We start from the raw sequence: 23,194 nt of genomic DNA, 5'->3' as shown, positions 1-23,194 counted from the left end.
ACCTGGTATTTAACACCAGCTTCACCTGGTATTTAAACACCGGCTTCACCTGGTATTTAACACCAGCTTCACCTGGTATTTAACACCGGCTTCACCTGGTATTTAACACCAGCTTCACCTGGTATTTAACACCGGCTTCACCTGGTATTTAGCACCAGCTTCACCTGGTATTTAACACCAGCTTCACCTGGTATTTAACACCGGCTTCACCTGGTATTTAGCACCGGCTTCACCTGGAATTTAACACCGGCTTCACCTGGAATTTAACAACATCAAATTCATGATAATCTTCAATTTTACATTAGAAACCTGAATAATGACGATTTGATCATTTTAAATTAATTCACAATCATCTGGCAGAAATGTAATGAGTCGAATTCAAACATAGTCTTTAAAAGTAATGATGAAGTAATGTGTGTGTGTGTGTGTGTGTGTGTGTGTGTGTGTGTGTGTGTGTGTGTGTGTGTGTGTGTGTGTGTGTGTGTGTGTGTGTGTGTGTGTGTGTGTGTGTGTGTGTGTGTGCACTGGGAACAGGTGTGTTACATTCACGGAGCAGTGACTCTGATCTCTTCATCAATCACTGGAAACAGCAGCTTCACTTTGTCTCTGACCCACTTATGAACACACACACACACACACACACACACACACACACACACACACACACACACACACACACACAACACACACACACAAAGGCCTGGCTCGTCACGGAAATCAACGACTGGTTTTAATTAAGTTGTTGTGATTCTGAGCTCAGTCATTATTATTATTATTATTATTATTATTATTATTATTATTATTATTATTATTATTATTATTATTAATAATAATAATAATAATAATAATAATAATAATAATCAACAACATTATTCATATTATTATTGTTATCATTATTAACATTAGTAATATTATTATTATTATTATTATTATTATTATTATTATTATTATTATAACATATTTCCCTATCAATCACATTAAAGGTTGTTTTAATGCTTTTACTCAATTAAGTAATTAAAAAACAACAACTCAGAATTAAATGAATAAATTTGATATTTGCTTTATTTTTGTAAACAAAATTTCCAGAAATGCAGTTTGCATTGGAAAGAGTTAATTTAAAATGATTTATCAGGTAAAGTCGCGTTTGTTTAGACTTTCTGTCAAAATAAACAGTTTAAGGTTCAAAATAATGACAAATGATTAAATGATTGTTTTAGTTATTGATCCAGTGATTAGTTGTAACGTTTGCAGAGAAAATGATCCGGAAGTTTAAAAAGGAAAAACTTCAATGTTTAAATGATCAAAGTTCGTGTTTTGCTTCATAAAACTAAAAACTGACAAATTCATTAATTGAAGTATTTCTTAGACTGAAAGTTGTTAAATAGAGTCATAATCAAAACCTTCACCTTGTGGAGCTTTAATAGGCTTTTAAAATCGTTTAAGATTTTGTGTGAATGAATAAAAACGTTTTAAGAACAGTTTGTTCTTATTTATTATTTATTACAACCGGAAGAAGAACCGTGAATTAAAATGAACCATTAAATCCGAGGAACATTAAACTTAACTGTGAGTTTGTGGGTTTATTACCTGAAAGCTCCAGTGAACTCAGGTTAAACCGTGACGTCACGGCGACGCGTCACGTTCACGCGAGTGGAGCCGCTGCGAGACACCTGCGCGTGACCGCGTGTCAGTGAGGAGGTTTCAGTCACCGACTTGATCTGATTGGGACCCAGTGGAAGGGGGGGGGGGGGGCACGCGCACGGGCACGCGCTCGCTGTGGATGGGGCAGGTGCGCCTGGTTCGAGAAGTCCCGCCATTAAAGCGCGTGCATTAAAAAAAAACATATATTAATAAAACAATCACACCAAAATAACACCTGGAAATTTTTTTTAAATAAACGTTTAACCAAGAAATCTGCATCATATGTATTTTATGTATTTTATGTATTTTATGTATTTTAGGCATTTTATGTATTTTATGTATTTTGTGTATTTTATTGATCAGAACGGAGTCGCTGTTGTGGAAAAAGGAAGAAAATGAATCAGAAAACAGAAGAATGTCGCACAACATTTTCTTAGTTTGAATCAACGTCAGATCCTGTTTGACCCCGAAAGACTCGTTTCACCCGAAAGACTCGTTTCACCCCGAAAGACTCGTTTCACCCCGAAAGACTCGTTTCACCCGAAAGACTCGTTTCACCCCGAAAGACTCGTTTCACCCCGAAAGACTCGTTTCACCCTGAAAGACTCGTTTCACTGGAAACAAACACCCGCAGACCGGAGCGGCTCGTCCTGGACCCGGGTCCTTCTCACCTCCTCTTCCTCCTCTCCTCCTCCTCTTCCTCACCTCCTCTCCTCTTCCTCCTCCTGCTCCTGCTCCTCCTCCTCACCTCCTCTCCTCCTCCTCACCTCCTCTGTTTTCTGTGACAAAGAGAAGAAACGATCTGAAACGAGGCTGAATTCATGACGAGCTCAGTTTTCTGGGAATTTCCAGCTGATGTGTCAAACTATTTATTTATTTATTTATTTATTTATTTATTTATTTATTTATTTATTTATTTATTTATTTATTTATTTATTTATTTATTTATTGGCTCGTAGATTGAAATGAGAACAAAAGCAGGACTCGTCCTGAGATCGTTTCATGATGAAAGTCGTCACGTGGGGCCTTTTCGCTGGAGGCGCGTGAACCAGGGCCTCGGGGCCTGTTGGTTCTGGTTCTGGTCCTGCGAGTCCGACCAGGGAGCGTCTGGATCCAGTCAGCGGGGGACGAGAGCGGCGGGCCGGACGGGTCCCGGTCCAGTCGGGTCCAGGTCCAGTCGGGTCCAGGTCCAGTCGGGTCCGGGTCCAGTCGGGTCCGGGAAAAAAAAAAAAAAGAGAAAAGAAGATTATTTGATCAAAGAGAAAATCCTGATCAGATTAATTTCGAAGGGATTAAATGTAACGCGCCTCGGAAGGAACGCAGTAGTGACGTCATGAAATGAAAGAGAATCATCCAATTAACTGTGTGAAGGGCTGCTGGTTGATGACGTCATGGTTCTAATTACCCTGTGAATTAAATACACGAGGAAAAAAAAGCCTTTGAGGTCGTTTTGTCTTCCGGGCCTCGGAGCTGAAGGGAGGTTAATAATCTCCATCAGCAGAGGGTGGAGGAGGGTGGAGGAGGGTGGAGGAGGGTGGAGGAGGGCGGAGGAGGGTGGAGGAGGGTGGAGGAGGGTGGAGGAGGGTGGAGGCGCCAGACGTTTACAGCCGCGATATTTCCATCTGATAATAGAAATCCTATGTAAAATGAATAAAAAATACACCAACTGTGGTTCAAGATGAACTCATTAATTTATCATTATTATTATTATTATTATTATTATTATTATTATTATTATTATTATTATTATTATCATTATTATTATTAATATTATTATTGTTGTTGTTGTTGTTGTTAATAAACAAAAAAGACACGATTAAATTTGTTCTCACGTTGGTGTAAAATCATTTGGATGTAAAATCATTTGGATATAAAATAATTTGGATGTAAAATCATTTGGATATAAAATCATTTGAATATAAAATCATTTGGATATAAAATCATTTGGATGTAAAATCATTTGGATATAAAATCATTTGGATATAAAATCATTTGGATATAAAATCATTTGGATGTAAAATGATTCCAGCTGCGTCGCTTCTTCCTCTTCAGTTTGACGTCCAGCAGCAGAAGACGTCGTGTTGAATCTCCTTCAATGTGACATTAAAACATTTTCACAGGTTCTTTTTGAACCGTCTCCCGCTCCAGTCCGGGTCCCTGAACGCGTCCAGCCCCGCGGAGTCCCGGTCGTTCTGGAGAAACGAGTGTCGAGCGCAGCCGAAGCTGGACCTCCGCGGCGGTAATAGAATTTCCTGCTGTTTTATAACTCTGTCCCTAAACCAATGTCACCATATGGTCGTGTTGGCAGCGCGCGGCTGGATCCTCCGCGGGGTCACGAACAATCTCGTTGGATTTCCATAAAGGACCTTGTCCCTTGTTTCACCGGCTGCGGCTGAAGCGGATTATTGTTTTTTTTAAACGCAGGTACTGAAGAATAATCTTTGCGTTCTGCATAATTATGTGCAAAATAAAACATTTCGTTTTATTGTAGTTGTTGATATTTTCCAACATGACTGAACTCACTGCTCCCAAATAGCTGCTGCATGAACGTGATCTCGGTGTGTGACTGTCCAAGTTGCATCCAAACGAATTTAAAAGGAAAAGGAAAAGAAGCAAAGGTGCTGAAATAAACGAGGTGTTGCTGGAACAAACGTACCTGCGGCTCCCGGCGGCTCCCTCCTTTTCTCTCATCCGTTTTTCTCTCAACATTTTACTGCTTCTTAATGTCAAATAAAAAATACAAATCCCTCTCCGTCCTCAGACTGCAGCCGCGGCGGCGTCACCTTTATGATCGCCGCATCAAATTACCCGGAGCGCTGGATTTACCTGCAGGGACACACCGGAGCACAGGTGGAAACATAAACAAACAGCAGAAATAAATGAAGTTCGCTTTGAATTTGGTGCTTTTCTTTGTATTTTCTTTCTGTTTTGAAGTAAAAAGGGCTTCAGTGGCAGAACTGATGATTTAGTCTCGAACACACTCCACGAAGCCTCATTAATGGCTCCACGACTGTCGCAGTGTCTTTCTATTTTTAGCATTACAATAGAATTATCTATTTGGAAACATGAATCCTAAAAATAGATAAACGTGGAATCCAGATCCTGCGATGCCAACCTGGACTGCCGCTTTCCATTTGTAGGCACTGATTGGATCGCAGTACAGAATTAGGTCACTAAATGTGCTCATTGTGGCTATTTTAAGCCGAATTCCCGTACATCACGGTGCCTCACGCGCACAGCGCCCAGGACGCCTGGTGCGTAATTACGCAGTGAAATGGCTGTAAGTGGAAATCGCGGCTGGAGACGGTCGGTGGCCTGCTGCTCCTCCAAACTTCTCCGTGACAGCGGGACTTTTAATGGCCATCAACTCTCGCTTTCTAGAAGAAACACACCAGCAGAGGGAAACAGATGCATAAACACTGGAGGCACCTCGCGCCGACAGACTCCTCCTTTTCCCCGCGTCCAATTAGTTGTGGCTGCGGCCCTTTAAGACGCGCGGCGGGTCAGCAAGTAGTGTAGTGTTTCTCTAATTGAACTTCGCCCAATCAACAATAACTCGTTAGCAGCCGCTTTCTGTTTCTCAGTGCTTGAGAAGAGTTTGTCCCCCTCGCCCCCCCCCCCCCCCCCCGCCCCCCTCCCCCCCCCCCGCCGCCCCCCCCCCTCCTCCTCCAGTCCGTTACTTCCTAAAGATCTACATGGAGCTGGGCAGAGGACCCGGGGCTCTCTGAGGGGAATCCAGTCCGGCTGCCTCGCCTCTCCGCCTGAAGCCTGGAGCCCGGAGCCTGGAGCCTGGAGCCTGGAGCCTGGAGCCTGGAGCCTGGAGCCTGGAGCCTGGAGCCTGGAGCCTGGAGCATGCTCGTTCTGGAGGAAAACACTGGTTTTTAAGCTTTCGACCTGAGCGCAGCGGCGTCGAGTGAACCGGGGAGGAGCTGTGGAAGCTGGGATCCGCCACTTGGATGAAATAATCAAGTTTCGCGAGAGCAGCGAGTGTTCGGGACCGCGATGACCTCCAGTAAAGACATGAAGGCGGGTTCTGTGCTGCAGTCCAGCGGGGAGGAGAGGAGACGCGCCCCGCTGGACCAGCTGCCGCCGCCTGCCAACTCCAACAAGCCGCTGACGCCCTTCAGCATCGAGGATATCCTCAATAAACCCTCCGTCAAGAAGTCCGTGGCCAGTGTCTGTCCGCCCAGAGTGCTGGACAAAGTCACGGGCTCCGGCGCGGCGCGCAACGGGATCAGCACTCCGTCCTCGCCGCTGTGCGCGCTGGAGGAGCTGGCCAGCAAAACCTTCAAGGGGCTGGAAGTCAGCGTGATCCAGGCGGCGGAAGGTAAGGCCTTTCTCCGCGATCCTCTGCGTTTTGGCTTCGTTTGTTTAGCAGGGAACCGAGGATTGATTGGATTTGTGCTGGAAAACACGGGACATTTGCAGATTCAGAGCCGAGGTCGACGGTTAAAGAGTCTCAGGACGGGGAAAGGAAAGCGACTTTTACGCGTAAACGTCAATTTGATTTGATGGAAAGTTGCGAATTAAAAGTTGCGCCGCTGTCAGAAAGTCCCTCAGAGCCTCAGGCGGACAGATGGACACCGGCGAGACACGCGGACAACATTGGATTAGAATTGTATCGAAAATGATCGAAACTTCGGCGTTTTTCGACGTGTTGACGGAGTTTCGTGTGATTTGTTGTGTTTTAATCACCAAAGTAAACAAATGTCAGCTCAGCTAGATCGATGATTTGTAAACAAAACGAAGCCAAACGTTAGAACCGTCGAGGACGGCTCGGGTCTCTGCCGGGCTGCGGGTTTTCACGCTTTCCTCTCCGCCGCCAGGTCGCGAGCAGATCAACGGCTTCGGCCCGCGGCAGACGTCCAAGAAGCGGCGGAAGTCCCGCACGGCCTTCACCAACCACCAGATCTACGAGCTGGAGAAGCGCTTCCTGTACCAGAAGTACCTGTCCCCCGCGGACCGGGACCAGATCGCGCAGCAGCTGGGACTGTCCAACGCGCAGGTCATCACCTGGTTCCAGAACCGGCGCGCGAAGCTGAAGCGGGACCTGGAGGAGATGAAGGCGGACGTGGAGTCGCTGAAGAAGATCACGCCGCAGACGCTGCAGAAGCTGGTGAGCATGGAGAACGTGGAGGAGGCGGCGGGCGGCGGCGGCTCCCCCGGCGGCTCGCCCGGCTCTCAGGGACACCGCGCCTTCCCCCTGTCCCCCCCGTCCTCCAGAGACCACACCACGGACGAGTTCTCGGAGGACGACGAGGAGATCGAGGTGGACGATTGACCGTCAGGCGCTTTTCTCACAAAACCACCGCAACAATATCGAAAAGGGACTTTTTTTTTCTTCCCAAACTTTTGCACGGATATTGTCAAGAGGAGAATATAAACATATATAAACATTATGGGGGAGACGGACCCCCCCCCCCCCCCCCTCCCGTCCTCATTTTAATTTATTATTGGGCCTTGTAACTTCACCCTGGAGGATCTCTGCTCCGTTTCAATTCCCGCATTTTCACGTCTGACTGGTTTCCGAGGGGAGGAATTGTCCCGCACTTCTTTTGGGGTTTTGCCATTTCTTTGCATTTTTTGATAAAGGAGTTGGATCCAGACGACCTGACGGTGGGGGGGGGGGGGGGTCCACAGGCCGCGGCACCACGACCCCCCGGGCTGCTGTACATAGATCTCGCTGCCCACCATAATTTTATTGTAACATTCTATTTAATCAGCATCTATGTAAATAAAGGTTATATGATATTTCAAAAAAAACAAAACCCTGCAGATTTATTTATGTGTTCTTGTGCAGAAAATCAGAAAATATTCTGCATTCAGAGAAAACGCAATTCTCAATTAAATCACGATATTTCTATTAAAATAGATTTTTACAAAATGTAAGCTGATATTTGTGCCAGTGGATCTTAATTCTTGCAGCATTATTTGAAGTGTTAAAACGACAGTTTCTCTCACTTCGCTGCGCAGGAACGCGCAGGAACGCGCAGGAACGCGCTTCATCTTCAGACAACAGTCGAGATGAATTGACCCGCAAAGCGTTCAAGTAAAAATGTGTCGTCTTGGTTAAACAGGCTCTTTGAATAATTGACCTGCGCTTTGAGCGCAGAAGAGCCGCGACTTCAATTAGCGGCCTTTCTTCTCCTCCTCCGCGGCTCGTCACCAGAAGCTGTGCGTCTGGAGAAAGGCTCCTCCGCCCTGCGCCATATGTTTCCTTCCTGCGTCTCTCAATCGTCTTTAACACAACTAGTCGACATGATTGATTAGCTGCACCGCCTCTGCCGCACAGAAAACAGCCGCAGCAGAGCCGCGCAATAAAGGCGCGCATCTGTTTGTTTGGAAAGACGAAGAAAGAAAAACTCCCATGAATCCAAATGGTCAGTTTGAAGATCCTCATGAATAAAAGCTCAATGGGAGGCGGCGGGCCATTTGTGTGTGTGTGTGTGTGTGTGTGTGTGTGTGTGTGTGTGTGTGTGTGTGTGTGTGTGTTTTGATGTCATAATGTTCTTTATACAGGATTATTTTGAACTAATGTAAAATAAGATCAAGGTTTTACGCAAAATTAGATTTTACACACGCGAATATTTTTAAATATCTAATTAACAAGTTAGTATTTTTTGCAACTTATACACACACACACACATATATATACATATATATATATATATATATATATATATATATATATATATATATAAACTGCTACACTGTGTGTGTGAATTAAAAATATCCTACCATAAATGTAAGATCTGTTACATCAGTTTACGTGAACAACAGCTTGGACAAACAAAACAAAACAAACAAAATAAAATAAGACAAACAAACAAAACAAAGCAAACATCCAAAGCTGCAGGTAAAATATTTATTTAGCTGATTTATTTAAAATATGTAAAGATTTTAACATATTCTTTGTTCGTCAATTTAATAAGAAAAATATCCACAAAATCCCAGAAAGGCCTTTTAAAATAATTTACCTTGAAATAAAAGATGAAATCCTCCGATAGTAAACATCAACCAAAGGCTGGATTTTTCTCTTTCTTTTGTGGATTTTTCGTTTTTGTTTCTTTTCTCCGTTCCTGGTTCTGTTCTGGTCCTGGTGGTTCCTGGTTCTGTTCTGGTCCTGGTGGTTCCTTCTGGTCCTGGTCGCGGCGGACCAGCAGGTTTCTGAACACAATAGAATCAATCGGCTGGAATCGCGAGGTTGAAAAGTCAAGTATGTTTAGTAAAGGAGCCTCTGAGCGGCGCGACGTGAAACCAACGCTTCAGTCCTGAACGAGCGTGAAGCGGGATTCTAGTTTCTGTGGTTCTGGACTGAGAGGAAACCGGAACCGTCATTCAACATATTTTAAACAATTTAAACGTTTTCCTGCAGAGAATTAATTCGATTTAATTCTGTTAAAATCCCTCATGAAAGTGTTTAATAGACGCAGAAAGAAAAGCCTCGTTTCTTTTCTTCACTCAAAATTAAAGAGAAAATAAAATGTGGCGAAGCAGCGGGAGGAAAACCGGAAACACCGTTTTGTCCTGAAAGGTCGAAGCCCCGGGGAACTGTGGTGTGTGTGTGTGTGTGTGTGTGTGTGTGTGTGTGTGTGTGTGTGTGTGTGTGTGTGTGTGTGTGTGTGTGTGTGTGTGTGTGTGTGTGTGTGTGTGTGTGTGACCTCGAGCGTCTCACTGAATCGTCATTATTCATGAACCAGATCGTTCGGAGGAAATTATCTTTTCTTTGAAAACGAAGCAGGAAGTGTTGAAACGAGTCACGGAGGTCGTTTGTTCCAGAACCCAGCAGAACCTTCTCCTTCGGTTCTTCCATTTCAAAGCGAAACTCTCGTCCTGACCTCTGACCTTTAAAACACACAGACTGACGAGTCCCGGGATCGTTCCGGGATCGTTCCGGGATCGTTCCGGGATCGTTCCGGGACCGTTCCGGGATCGTTCCGGGATCGTTCTGGGACCGTTCCGGGATCGTTCTGGGACCGTTCCGGGATCGTTCCGGGACCGTTCCGGGATCGTTCCGGGATCGTTCCGGGATCGTTCCGGGACCGTTCCGGGATCGTTCTGGGACCGTTCCGGGATCGTTCCGGGATCGTTCCGGGACCCGTCACATGACGCTCGTTCCCCAAAAAAACCTCCGGATGTGCTGGTTCCTTCTGACGCAGTGAGACCTGGTCCTGAAGACCGTCTCTCTGTCACGATCTGACGGAGCCGCGCCACGTGCGCCCCCTGGTGCTGCTGGGGGGAACTGCATGCTGGGAAACTGAAACGACGGCGGGACGATCTCACACTGCATCATCTGGGAAACATCTGGAACTGATTCCAGAGGCGGGAGCGAGCTGATTCCAAAATAAGAGTTTCTGTAGGAGGAGAGGAGTTAGGAGACAAGAGGAGATAGGAGATAGGAGAGGAGAGGAGAGGTGTTAGGAGATAGGAGAGGAGTTAGGAGAGGAGAGGAGTTAGGAGATAGGAGACAAGAGGAGTTAGGAGAGGAGATAGGAGAGGAGTTAGGAGACAAGAGGAGTTAGGAGAGGAGATAGGAGAGGAGTTAGGAGGTAGGAAAGGAGATAGGAGGGAATATTCAGACGTACCTGGACTTTATTGTGAAGGATTTGATAAACTGACTAAAATGAATTCAGGAGGTTCCTTCATGTGGTTCTGGTGGAGCTCAGAGGAACATCCCAGAACCAGAACCAGAAGAACCAGAACCAGAGACATCAGAACCAGGTTCCGTTCAGAACCAGAGACGTCAGAACCAGGTTCCCTTCAGAACCAGGTTCCATTCAGAACCAGGTTCCCTTCAGAACCAGACGTTAGAACCAGGTTCCCTTCAGAACCAGGTTCCCTTCAGAACCAGGTTCCCTTCAGAACCAGAGAAGTCAGAACCAGGTTCCCTTCAGAACCAGAGACGTTAGAACCAGGTTCCCTTCAGAACCAGGTTCCCTTCAGAACCAGAGAAGTCAGAACCAGGTTCCCTTCAGAACCAGAGACGTTAGAACCAGGTTCCCTTCAGAACCAGGTTCCCTTCAGAACCAGAGAAGTCAGAACCAGGTTCCCTTCAGAACCAGAGACGTCAGAACCAGGTTCCCTTCAGAACCAGAGATGTTAGAACCAGGTTCCCTTCAGAACCAGGTTCCCTTCAGCTCCAGAAGAAAGTCTCGGTCACACAAAGTGATTTGAACATTTTAAATTTATTTCAAAAATACAAAAGAAGGAGAATCAGTTTCTGTACAAACTAATAAAATAGAATATTATGGTACAAAATGTTACAGGAAGTGGAGCCGCTCTTATCTGCTGCGCTTGTCCTTCACCGTGTAGTGGAGGACCAGGGGCTGCGCCTGGGGACAGGGGACAGGGGGACAACAGGACAGGGGGACAACAGGACAGGGGGACAGGAGGACAGGGGGACAGGAGGACAGGGGGGCGAGAGGGTAAGAGACACCGTCAACAACAGCTGATTATAGATCATTTCTTTACGGGTCGTTTCTCTACGGGTCGTTTCTCTACGCGTCGTTTCTCTACGGGTCGTTTCTCTACGGGTCGTTTCTCTACGGGTCGTTTCTCTACGGGTCGTTTCTCTACAGGTCGTTTCTCTACAGATCGTTTCTCTACAGATCGTTTACAGATCGTTTCTCTACGGGTCGTTTCTCTACGGGTCGTTTCTCTACAGATCGTTTACAGATCGTTTCTCTACAGATCATTTACAGATCGTTTCTTTACCTTTCCAAACCAGTGCGACAACCAGAGACGCTTCATGGTCATGTGATCCGGCAGAGACTCGTTATTGAACAACATCTGGACCTGGAGAGGAGGAGAAGAGAGGAGGAGAGGAAGAGAAGAGAGGAAGAGAAGAAGAGAGGAAGAGGGGAAGAGAAGGAGAGAAGAGAAGAGGAAGAGAGGAGAGAAAGAGAGAAGAGAGGAGGAGAGGAGAAGGAAGAGAGGAAGAGAGGAGAGAAGGAGAGGAAGAGGAAGAGAGGAGAGAAAGAGAAGAGGAGGAGGAAGAGAGGAGAGAAAAGAGAACAGAAGAGAATAAAGGAGAATCAATGTTCACCATCAGAACCGTTTGAGTTTCTTCTTTTTATTTTATTTACCTTCAAGGAACAAAATTACTGACCTGGTTCTACTGACCTGGTTCTACTGACCTGACCGGTTCTACTGACCTGACCGGTTCTACTGACCAGTTCTACTGACCTGACCGGTTCTACTGACCGGTTCTACTGACCTTGTTCTACTACCTGGTTCTACTGACCGGTTCTACTGACCTGGTCGGTTCTACTGACCTGACCGGTTCTACTGACCTGGTTCTAATGACCTGACCGGTTCTACTGACCTGGTCGGTTCTACTGACCTGACCGGTTTTACTGACCTGACCTGGTTCTACTGACCCGGTTCTACTGACCTGACCAGTTCCACTACCTGGTTCTACTGACCTGACCGGTTCTACTACCTGGTTCTACTGACCTGACCGGTTCTACTGACCGGTTCTACTGACCTGACCGGTTCTACTGACCGGTTCTACTGACCTGACCGGTTCTACTACCTGGTTCTACTGACCTGACCTGGTTCTACTGACCTGACCCGGTTCTACTGACCTGACCAGTTCTACTGACCTGGTTCTACTGACCTGACCCGGTTCTACTGACCTGACCTGGTTCTACTGGCCTGACCTGGTTCTACTGGCCTGACCCGGTTCTCCCGACCCGGCTCTAGCACCGGCTGCAGACTGACCTGGTGCTTCTCCACGTTGAGCCGGTGACACAGAACCTTCCGGAGATGTCGGACTTCGGCTCGGACGGAACAACGAACGAACTTCTGCTGCAAAGAAGACGAAGAAGGTGTGACGCTCCAGGGACTGAAGGACGACACATAATAACAATAACAATAACAATAATAATAATAACAATAACAATAATACCAGGGACTGAAGGACGACACATAATAACAATAATAATAATAATAATAACAATAATAATAATAATACCAGGGACTGAAGGACGACACATAATAACAACAATAACAATAATAACAATAACAATAATAATAATAATAATACCAGGGACTGAAGGACGACACAATAATAATAATAACAATAATAATAATAATACCAGGGACTGAAGGACGACACATAACAATAATAATAATAATAACAATAACAATAATAATAATAACACCAGGGACTGAAGGACGACACATAATAACAATAATAATAATAACAATAATAATAACAATAATAATAATAATAATAATACCAGGGACTGAAGGATGACACATAATAACAATAACAATAATAATAACAATAATACCAGGGACTGAAGGATGACACATAATAACAATAATAACAATAACAATAATAATAATAAAACCAGGGACTGAAGGACGACACATAATAACAATAATAATAATAACAATAATAATAATAACAATAACAATAATACCAGGGACTGAAGGACGACACATAATAACAATAATAATAATAATACCAGGGACTGAAGGACGACACATAATAACAATAATAATAATAATAATAATAGTAATACCAGGGACTGAAGGATGATACATAATAATAATAATAATAATAATAACAATAATAATAATAATACCAGGGACTGAAGGACGATACATAATAATAATAATAAGAACAATAACAATAACAATAATAATAACAATAATACCAGGGACTGAAGGACGATACATAATAACAATAATAATAATAATAATAACAATAATAATAATACCAGGGACTGAAGGACGACACATAATAACAATAATAATAATAATAACAATAATACCAGGGACTGAAGGACGATACATAATAACAATAATAATAATAATAATAACAATAATACCAGGGACTGAAGGATGATACATAATAATAATAATAATAATAACAATAATAATAATAATACCAGGGACTGAAGGACGACACATAATAATAATAATAATAATAACAATAATAATAATAATAATAATAACAATAATACCAGGGACTGAAGGACGATACATAACAATAATAATAATAATAACAATAATACCAGGGACTGAAGGATGACACATAATAACAATAATAACAATAACAATAATAATAATAATACCAGGGACTGAAGGACGATACATAATAATAATAATAACAATAATAATAATAACAATAATAATAATAATACCAGGAACTGAAGGACGATACATAACAATAATAATAATAATAATAACAATAATAATAATAATAATAATAATAATAATAATAACAATAATAATAATACCAGGGACTGAAGGACGATACATAATAACAATAATAATAATAATAATAACAATAATAATAATAATAACAACAATAATAATAATACCAGGGACTGAAGGACGATACATAATAACAATAATAATAATAATAATAACAATAATAATAATAATAACAACAATAATAATAATACCAGGGACTGAAGGACGATACATAATAATAATAATAAACAAGTTAAATACACTCAGTCTGCTGGGTTCAGCGCGTGTTGACCACTGGCGCCCCCTGCTGGAGGACTGAGCTCATTACAGGAACTCAATGTAGTATTTGGTGATTCTACCTCTATAGATCTACAGCGGTAGAACAAGAAACTCTCAACCTGTCAGGTGAACTCTGGACGTAAATTAACTTCAGCAGAGTTTCTTGCTCTGCTTCTGAATAATATTCAAATATTTAATTCATGTTTTGTTTAAATCTTTGAAACGGAAAAAAACCAAAAACTTTTTTTTTTTAAATCACATTTTAGTTTGTGAACTAAAAGTGTTTCTACTTTATACTTCAAACAGTGAATCTTGTTATATTTTAATAACTTGACCAGAAGATCTAATAAATATGAACTTTGTGCACTTTTGCTTCTTTTAACGTCGGTTTTCACACGATAAACTAATAAAAGTCATTTTTCACAAAAAGTTGATGTTTAAAGCTAAAAAAAATGATCAATTCAATTTTCACTGTATTAAACTTTGATCAGAATCTAATTTATTCAATTATTCATAATTTTTCAACAAACATTTCAAAAACACACAATCACAGTTTTCCTGCTTCTGAGCGACACGAAGCCGTCGCCTCGTTTCAACGTCAACTTCCTGTCACTTTCACGTTTTATGCAGCCACCGCTGCGCAGCAGCCGCCATGCAGCAGCCGCCGCGCAGCAGCCGCCATGCAGCAGCCGCCGCGCAGCAGCCGCCGCCGCCAAACGACGGTGGCGAAGGTTTGATGATGAAGGTTTGATGATGAAGCGACTCACCTGAAGAGTTAGTTTGGTTTTATCTTTCCCAGCGAGAGACGAACTGCAACACAAAGAAAAGTCCTTAAAACAGGAAGTGACGGAGAGGAAGAGGTGGAGAGGAAGAGGAAGAGATGGAGAGGAAGAGGTGGTGGAGGAGGAGGAGGAGGAGTTTCTCACCTCAGACGTTCTAAACACAGAGAAACTTGCTCGTCGTAGCGATAGAAATGAGCTTTGGAGTGATCGAAGCTCGTGTACGGTAGACCTGCATCTGGAACCCCATCTGGACGGGGGGGGGGGGGGGGGGGGAGAAGGAGGGAGGGAGGGAGAGAAAGAAGGTTTTACTTTCTCCAGGTTCCTGGTTGGTCCAGTGAGGACCTGCAGTTCCAGCCGGAGCCACTAGAGGAGCTCACGAGGGAAACGTCCTGATTGGTCCGTCTGTTCTTCTTCTTCTCCTCCAGGAGCTTCTCTTCCTGGAAACTCGACTCATCACACTGTACTGATGGGGGGGGGGGGGGGGGGGTCAAAGGTCACAGCAGCGCTGCAGCCTGGAAAAACCTTCAACTGCTGACGTTTCCACGGTTTTATGTATTTTAACGAAACGTTTCAGCCTCGATTCCACGAAGCTGCAGTTTAAAGTGAGAAACTGAGAAACGACGTCGTTTCTCACTCCGACCTCGTTTCTCACTCTCTCATGTCGTTTCTCACTCACAGACGTCGTTTCTCACTCACAGACGTCGTTTCTCACTCACAGACGTCGTTTCTCACTCACAGACGTCGTTTCTCACTCTGACGTCGTTTCTCACTCACAGACGTCGTTTCTCACTCTCAGACGTCGTTTCTCACTCTCAGACGTCGTTTCTCACTCTCAGACGTCGTTTCTCACTCTCAGACGTCGTTTCTCACTCTCAGACGTCGTTTCTCACTCACAGACGTCGTTTCTCACTCTCAGACGTCGTTTCTCACTCTCAGACGTCGTTTCTCACTCTCAGACGTCGTTTCTCACTCTCAGACGTCGTTTCTCACTCTCAGACGTCGTTTCTCACTCACAGACGTCGTTTCTCACTCTCAGACGTCGTTTCTCACTCACAGACGTCGTTTCTCACTCACAGACGTCGTTTCTCACTCTCAGACGTCGTTTCTCACTCTCAGACGTCGTTTCTCACTCACAGACGTCGTTTCTCACTCACAGACGTCGTTTCTCACTCTGACGTCGTTTCTCACTCACAGACGTCGTTTCTCACTCTCAGACGTCGTTTCTCACTCTCAGACGTCGTTTCTCACTCTCAGACGTCGTTTCTCACTCTCAGACGTCGTTTCTCACTCTCAGACGTCGTTTCTCACTCACAGACGTCGTTTCTCACTCTCAGACGTCGTTTCTCACTCTCAGACGTCGTTTCTCACTCTCAGACGTCGTTTCTCACTCTCAGACGTCGTTTCTCACTCTCAGACGTCGTTTCTCACTCACAGACGTCGTTTCTCACTCTCAGACGTCGTTTCTCACTCACAGACGTCGTTTCTCACTCACAGACGTCGTTTCTCACTCTCAGACGTCGTTTCTCACTCACAGACGTCGTTTCTCACTCTCAGACGTCGTTTCTCACTCTCAGACGTCGTTTCTCACTCTCAGACGTCGTTTCTCACTCACAGACGTCGTTTCTCACTCTCAGACGTCGTTTCTCACTCACAGACGTCGTTTCTCACTCTCAGACGTCGTTTCTCACTCTCAGACGTCGTTTCTCACTCTGACGTCGTTTCTCACTCTCAGACGTCGTTTCTCACTCACAGACGTCGTTTCTCACTCACAGACGTCGTTTCTCACTCACAGACGTCGTTTCTCACTCTCAGACGTCGTTTCTCACTCACAGACGTCGTTTCTCACTCTGACGTCGTTTCTCACTCTCAGACGTCGTTTCTCACTCACAGACGTCGTTTCTCACTCACAGACGTCGTTTCTCACTCACAGACGTCGTTTCTCACTCACAGACGTCGTTTCTCACTCACAGACGTCGTTTCTCACTCACAGACGTCGTTTCTCACTCTCAGACGTCGTTTCTCACTCACAGACGTCGTTTCTCACTCACAGACGTCGTTTCTCACGTCGTTTCTCACTCACAGACGTCGTTTCTCACTCACAGACGTCGTTTCTCACTCTCAGACGTCGTTTCTCACTCACAGACGTCGTTTCTCACTCACAGACGTCGTTTCTCACGTCGTTTCTCACTCACAGACGTCGTTTCTCACTCACAGACGTCGTTTCTCACTCACAGACGTCGTTTCTCACGTCGTTTCTCACTCACAGACGTCGTTTCTCACTCTCAGACGTCGTTTCTCACTCACAGACGTCGTTTCTCACTCTGACGTCGTTTCTCACTCTCTCATGTCGTTTCTCACTCACAGACGTCGTTTCTCACTCACAGACGTCGTTTCTCACTCACAGACGTCGTTTCTCACTCTCAGACGTCGTTTCTCACTCTCAGACGTCGTTTCTCACTCACAGACGTCGTTTCTCACTCTCAGACGTCGTTTCTCACTCTCAGACGTCGTTTCTCACTCTCAGACGTCGTTTCTCACTCTCAGACGTCGTTTCTCACTCACAGACGTCGTTTCTCACGTCGTTTCTCACTCACAGACGTCGTTTCTCACGTCGTTTCTCACTCACAGACGTCGTTTCTCACTCACAGACGTCGTTTCTCACTCACAGACGTCGTTTCTCACTCACAGACGTCGTTTCTCACTCTCAGACGTCGTTTCTCACTCACAGACGTCGTTTCTCACTCTCAGACGTCGTTTCTCACTCACAGACGTCGTTTCTCACGTCGTTTCTCACTCACAGACGTCGTTTCTCACTCTCAGACGTCGTTTCTCACTCACAGACGTCGTTTCTCACTCACAGACGTCGTTTCTCACTCTCAGACGTCGTTTCTCACTCACAGACGTCGTTTCTCACTCTCAGACGTCGTTTCTCACTCTCAGACGTCGTTTCTCACGTCGTTTCTCACGTCGTTTCTCACTCACAGACGTCGTTTCTCACTCACAGACGTCGTTTCTCACTCTCAGACGTCGTTTCTCACTCACAGACGTCGTTTCTCACTCTCAGACGTCGTTTCTCACTCACAGACGTCGTTTCTCACGTCGTTTCTCACTCACAGACGTCGTTTCTCACTCTCAGACGTCGTTTCTCACTCACAGACGTCGTTTCTCACTCACAGACGTCGTTTCTCACTCTCAGACGTCGTTTCTCACTCACAGACGTCGTTTCTCACTCTCAGACGTCGTTTCTCACTCACAGACGTCGTTTCTCACTCTGACGTCGTTTCTCACTCTCTCATGTCGTTTCTCACTCACAGACGTCGTTTCTCACTCACAGACGTCGTTTCTCACTCACAGACGTCGTTTCTCACTCACAGACGTCGTTTCTCACTCACAGACGTCGTTTCTCACTCACAGACGTCGTTTCTCACTCACAGACGTCGTTTCTCACTCTGACGTCGTTTCTCACTCACGGACGTCGTTTCTCACTCACAGACGTCGTTTCTCACTCTCAGACGTCGTTTCTCACTCTCAGACGTCGTTTCTCACTCTCAGACGTCGTTTCTCACTCACAGACGTCGTTTCTCACGTCGTTTCTCACTCACAGACGTCGTTTCTCACTCACAGACGTCGTTTCTCACTCACAGACGTCGTTTCTCACTCTCAGACGTCGTTTCTCACTCACAGACGTCGTTTCTCACTCACAGACGTCGTTTCTCACTCTCAGACGTCGTTTCTCACTCACAGACGTCGTTTCTCACTCTCAGACGTCGTTTCTCACTCTCAGACGTCGTTTCTCACGTCGTTTCTCACTCACAGACGTCGTTTCTCACGTCGTTTCTCACTCACAGACGTCGTTTCTCACTCACAGACGTCGTTTCTCACTCACAGACGTCGTTTCTCACTCACAGACGTCGTTTCTCACTCTCAGACGTCGTTTCTCACTCACAGACGTCGTTTCTCACTCTCAGACGTCGTTTCTCACTCTCAGACGTCGTTTCTCACGTCGTTTCTCACTCACAGACGTCGTTTCTCACGTCGTTTCTCACTCACAGACGTCGTTTCTCACTCTCAGACGTCGTTTCTCACGTCGTTTCTCACTCACAGACGTCGTTTCTCACGTCGTTTCTCACTCACAGACGTCGTTTCTCACGTCGTTTCTCACTCACAGACGTCGTTTCTCACGTCGTTTCTCACTCACAGACGTCGTTTCTCACGTCGTTTCTCACTCACAGACGTCGTTTCTCACTCTCAGACGTCGTTTCTCACTCTCAGACGTCGTTTCTCACTCACAGACGTCGTTTCTCACTCTCAGACGTCGTTTCTCACTCTCAGACGTCGTTTCTCACTCACAGACGTCGTTTCTCACTCTCAGACGTCGTTTCTCACTCTCAGACGTCGTTTCTCACTCACAGACGTCGTTTCTCACTCACAGACGTCGTTTCTCACTCACAGACGTCGTTTCTCACTCTCAGACGTCGTTTCTCACTCTCAGACGTCGTTTCTCACTCTCAGACGTCGTTTCTCACTCACAGACGTCGTTTCTCACTCACAGACGTCGTTTCTCACTCACAGACGTCGTTTCTCACTCACAGACGTCGTTTCTCACGTCGTTTCTCACTCACAGACGTCGTTTCTCACGTCGTTTCTCACTCACAGACGTCGTTTCTCACGTCGTTTCTCACTCACAGACGTCGTTTCTCACTCACAGACGTCGTTTCTCACTCACAGACGTCGTTTCTCACTCTCAGACGTCGTTTCTCACTCTCAGACGTCGTTTCTCACTCTCAGACGTCGTTTCTCACTCACAGACGTCGTTTCTCACTCTCAGACGTCGTTTCTCACTCACAGACGTCGTTTCTCACTCACAGACGTCGTTTCTCACTCTCAGACGTCGTTTCTCACTCACAGACGTCGTTTCTCACTCACAGACGTCGTTTCTCACTCACAGACGTCGTTTCTCACTCACAGACGTCGTTTCTCACTCACAGACGTCGTTTCTCACTCTCAGACGTCGTTTCTCACTCACAGACGTCGTTTCTCACTCTCAGACGTCGTTTCTCACTCACAGACGTCGTTTCTCACTCTCAGACGTCGTTTCTCACTCACAGACGTCGTTTCTCACTCTCAGACGTCGTTTCTCACTCTCAGACGTCGTTTCTCACGTCGTTTCTCACTCACAGACGTCGTTTCTCACGTCGTTTCTCACTCACAGACGTCGTTTCTCACTCTCAGACGTCGTTTCTCACGTCGTTTCTCACTCACAGACGTCGTTTCTCACGTCGTTTCTCACTCACAGACGTCGTTTCTCACGTCGTTTCTCACTCACAGACGTCGTTTCTCACGTCGTTTCTCACTCACAGACGTCGTTTCTCACTCTCAGACGTCGTTTCTCACTCTCAGACGTCGTTTCTCACTCTCAGACGTCGTTTCTCACTCTCAGACGTCGTTTCTCACTCTCAGACGTCGTTTCTCACTCACAGACGTCGTTTCTCACTCACAGACGTCGTTTCTCACTCACAGACGTCGTTTCTCACTCACAGACGTCGTTTCTCACTCTCAGACGTCGTTTCTCACTCTCAGACGTCGTTTCTCACTCTCAGACGTCGTTTCTCACTCTCAGACGTCGTTTCTCACTCACAGACGTCGTTTCTCACTCACAGACGTCGTTTCTCACTCACAGACGTCGTTTCTCACTCTGACGTCGTTTCTCAGACATCAATCGTCCCGCGAGACGAGCTGGACTCACCGTCTCCGGCCGGCTGGACGATTCTCTCCAACCCTCGGGACTGATAGAACTCCTTTATCCTCTTGTCTTCACCTGAACAAACACATGGACACATTAAACAGGAGGTTGAGGAGGTCAAGGTTCCCGCGGGACGCAGGGTTCTGCGGGACGTACTCTCCTGCAGTCCGGGGACCAGCTTGTACACGATGTCCTGCATCACTCGGTCCAGCTTGAGGTTGAGGAGCGGCTGCGTCTCGTGGATCTTGATGTTGCACATGGGACAGTACTTGCTGGTCTGCAGGTACTTGACGATGCAGCTCTTACAGACTGCAGAAGGAGAACAGACCATGAAGACCACGAGCACCAGGACAGACGGCGAGGACGGACCTGGGGGACAAACTCACAGGTGTGTAAACACTCGGTGATGGTCGTGGCGTCGATGAAGTAGCCGGCGCACAAGTAGCAGACGATGTGTTCGTTCAGGTCCTTGATCTTCAGCTTCACCTCCTCCTGCGGAGAACGAGTCAGACCCTGAGCAGGAAGTAGAACCAGCGGAGCGGGAAGTAGAACCAGCAGAGCGGGAAGTACAACCAGCAGAGCGGGAAGTACAACCAGCGGAGCGGGAAGTACAACCAGCGGAGCGGGAAGTACAACCAGCGGAGCAGGAAGTACAACCAGCAGAGCAGGAAGTACAACCAGCAGAGCAGGAAGTACAACCAGCGGAGCGGGAAGTACAACCAGCTGAGCGGGAAGTACAACCAGCAGAGCAGGAAGTACAACCAGCAGAGCAGGAAGTACAACCAGCAGAGCAGGAAGTACAACCAGCAGAGCAGGAAGTACAACCAGCGGAGCGGGAAGTACAACCAGCTGAGCGGGAAGTACAACCAGCAGAGCAGGAAGTACAACCAGCAGAGCAGGAAGTACAACCAGCGGAGCAGGAAGTACAACCAGCGGAGCGGGAAGTACAACCAGCTGAGCGGGAAGTACAACCAGCTGAGCGGGAAGTACAACCAGCGGAGCAGGAAGTACAACCAGCGGAGCAGGAAGTACAACCAGCAGAGCTGGAAGTACAACCAGCAGAGCAGGAAGTACAACCAGCAGAGCAGGAAGTACAACCAGCAGAGCAGGAAGTACAACCAGCAGAGCGGGAAGTACAACCAGCAGAGCAGGAAGTACAACCAGCAGAGCGGGAAGTACAACCAGCAGAGCAGGAAGTACAACCAGCGGAGCGGGAAGTAGAACCAGCGGAGCAGGAAGTACAACCAGCGGAGCGGGAAGTACAACCAGCGGAGCGGGAAGTACAACCAGCGGAGCGGGAAGTACAACCAGCGGAGCGGGAAGTACAACCAGCGGAGCGGGAAGTACAACCAGCGGAGCGGGAAGTACAACCAGCGGAGCAGGAAGTACAACCAGCGGAGCAGGAAGTACAACCAGCGGAGCAGGAAGTACAACCAGCGGAGCGGGAAGTACAACCAGCGGAGCAGGAAGTACAACCAGCGGAGCGGGAAGTACAACCAGCGGAGCAGGAAGTACAACCAGCGGAGCGGGAAGTACAACCAGCGGAGCAGGAAGTACAACCAGCGGAGCAGGAAGTACAACCAGCGGAGCGGGAAGTACAACCAGCGGAGCAGGAAGTACAACCAGCGGAGCAGGAAGTACAACCAGCGGAGCAGGAAGTACAACCAGCGGAGCAGGAAGTACAACCAGCGGAGCGGGAAGTAGAACCAGCAGAGCGGGAAGTACAACCAGCGGAGCAGGAAGTAGAACCAGCAGAACAAAAGCAGTACGGGGAACCGTCCCGTCGTCAACGAAGGGCAGCAACTAACGACTGTTTTAATAAATCGGTCCATTAGTTTTATTGGTTGCCGACACTTTTAATAATCAAATTTGTTGTTGCAGCACCAATTCTGTCGCCATGGAAACGTTTCTCACGCGGGATAATGAGCCGCCCACACAATGGCCACCCTGAAACCAAACTTTACTTCTTGCTCATAAGAATGTTGTCATTTTATAGAAATATCACTTGTTACATGTGAATTATTCATTTTTTCCTTTCAGACAATTTCAAGATGAGACACGACGAAATCCTGTCACATGCAAGAAATAACGTCTACAAGTCCGTTTGTACAGAATAGAAATATAAACTTTATTTAATTAATTGTGATGTTAATGTTTTATCATCTATTGCCTTGATATGTATGGAAGAATCTGGACAGAGGAATCCTAGAACCAGAGGAGGGACAGAACCTGATCCTAGAACCAGAGGAGGGACAGAACCTGATCCTAGAACCAGAGGAGAGCCAGAACCTGATCCTAGAACCAGAGGAGAGCCAGAACCTGATCCTAGAACCAGAGGAGAGCCAGAACCTGATCCTAGAACCAGAGGAGGGACAGAACCTGATCCTAGAACCAGAGGAGGGACAGAACCTGATCCTAGAACCAGAGGAGTGACAGAACCTGATCCTAGAACCAGAGGGGCAGAACCTGATCCTAGAACCAGAACCTGATCCTAGAACCAGAGGAGAGACAGAACCTGATCCTAGAACCAGAGGGGCAGAAC

The 23,194-nt window shown here is 46.1% G+C and overlaps 2 protein-coding genes across 3 annotated transcripts in view; one reads left to right on the top strand and one right to left on the bottom strand.

Annotated features, from left to right (window-relative positions):
- The first annotated feature begins 5,385 nt into the window (after positions 1–5,385).
- Positions 5,386–7,168, top strand: lbx2 (ladybird homeobox 2). Its single transcript, XM_080521561.1, has 2 exons — positions 5,386–5,968; positions 6,468–7,168. The coding sequence occupies exons 1-2, from the start codon at positions 5,644–5,646 to the stop codon at positions 6,920–6,922; spliced, it is 780 nt and encodes a 259-aa protein (XP_080377687.1). The 5' UTR covers positions 5,386–5,643; the 3' UTR covers positions 6,923–7,168.
- A 3,639-nt stretch (positions 7,169–10,807) lies between these two features.
- The window catches only part of pcgf1 (polycomb group ring finger 1), a 14,122-nt gene continuing 1,735 nt past the window's right edge, over positions 10,808–23,194 (bottom strand). Inside the window, exons 3-10 of one of the 2 annotated variants that reach the window (XM_080521559.1) lie at positions 21,039–21,144; positions 20,809–20,961; positions 20,656–20,727; positions 15,054–15,156; positions 14,895–14,937; positions 12,364–12,450; positions 11,356–11,436; positions 10,808–10,973 (exon numbers count right to left, since the gene is read on the bottom strand). In XM_080521559.1, the coding sequence (XP_080377685.1) occupies positions 10,923–10,973; positions 11,356–11,436; positions 12,364–12,450; positions 14,895–14,937; positions 15,054–15,156; positions 20,656–20,727; positions 20,809–20,961; positions 21,039–21,144 (696 nt within the window). In that variant the 3' untranslated portion in view covers positions 10,808–10,922. The remainder of the gene's footprint in view (positions 10,974–11,355; positions 11,437–12,363; positions 12,451–14,894; positions 14,938–15,053; positions 15,157–20,655; positions 20,728–20,808; positions 20,962–21,038; positions 21,145–23,194) is intronic. The other variant, XM_080521560.1, reaches the window with a different exon arrangement.

Source organism: Blennius ocellaris, assembly GCF_963422515.1.
Source record: "Blennius ocellaris genome assembly, contig: SCAFFOLD_136, whole genome shotgun sequence".
NCBI classification, from domain to species: Eukaryota; Metazoa; Chordata; class Actinopteri; order Blenniiformes; family Blenniidae; genus Blennius; species Blennius ocellaris.
The sequence above is the reverse complement of the archived record's forward strand: the minus strand, read 5'-3'. Positions and strand labels throughout refer to the sequence as shown.

Excerpts from the sequence above, each read along its gene's own strand:
- lbx2 (XM_080521561.1), top strand. The coding sequence starts at position 5,644 with ATGACCTCCAGTAAAGACATGAAGGCGGGTTCTGTGCTGCAGTCCAGC. Across the intron at positions 5,969-6,467 it reads CGTGATCCAGGCGGCGGAAG|GTCGCGAGCAGATCAACGGC; the intron begins GTAAGGCCTTTC and ends CTCCGCCGCCAG.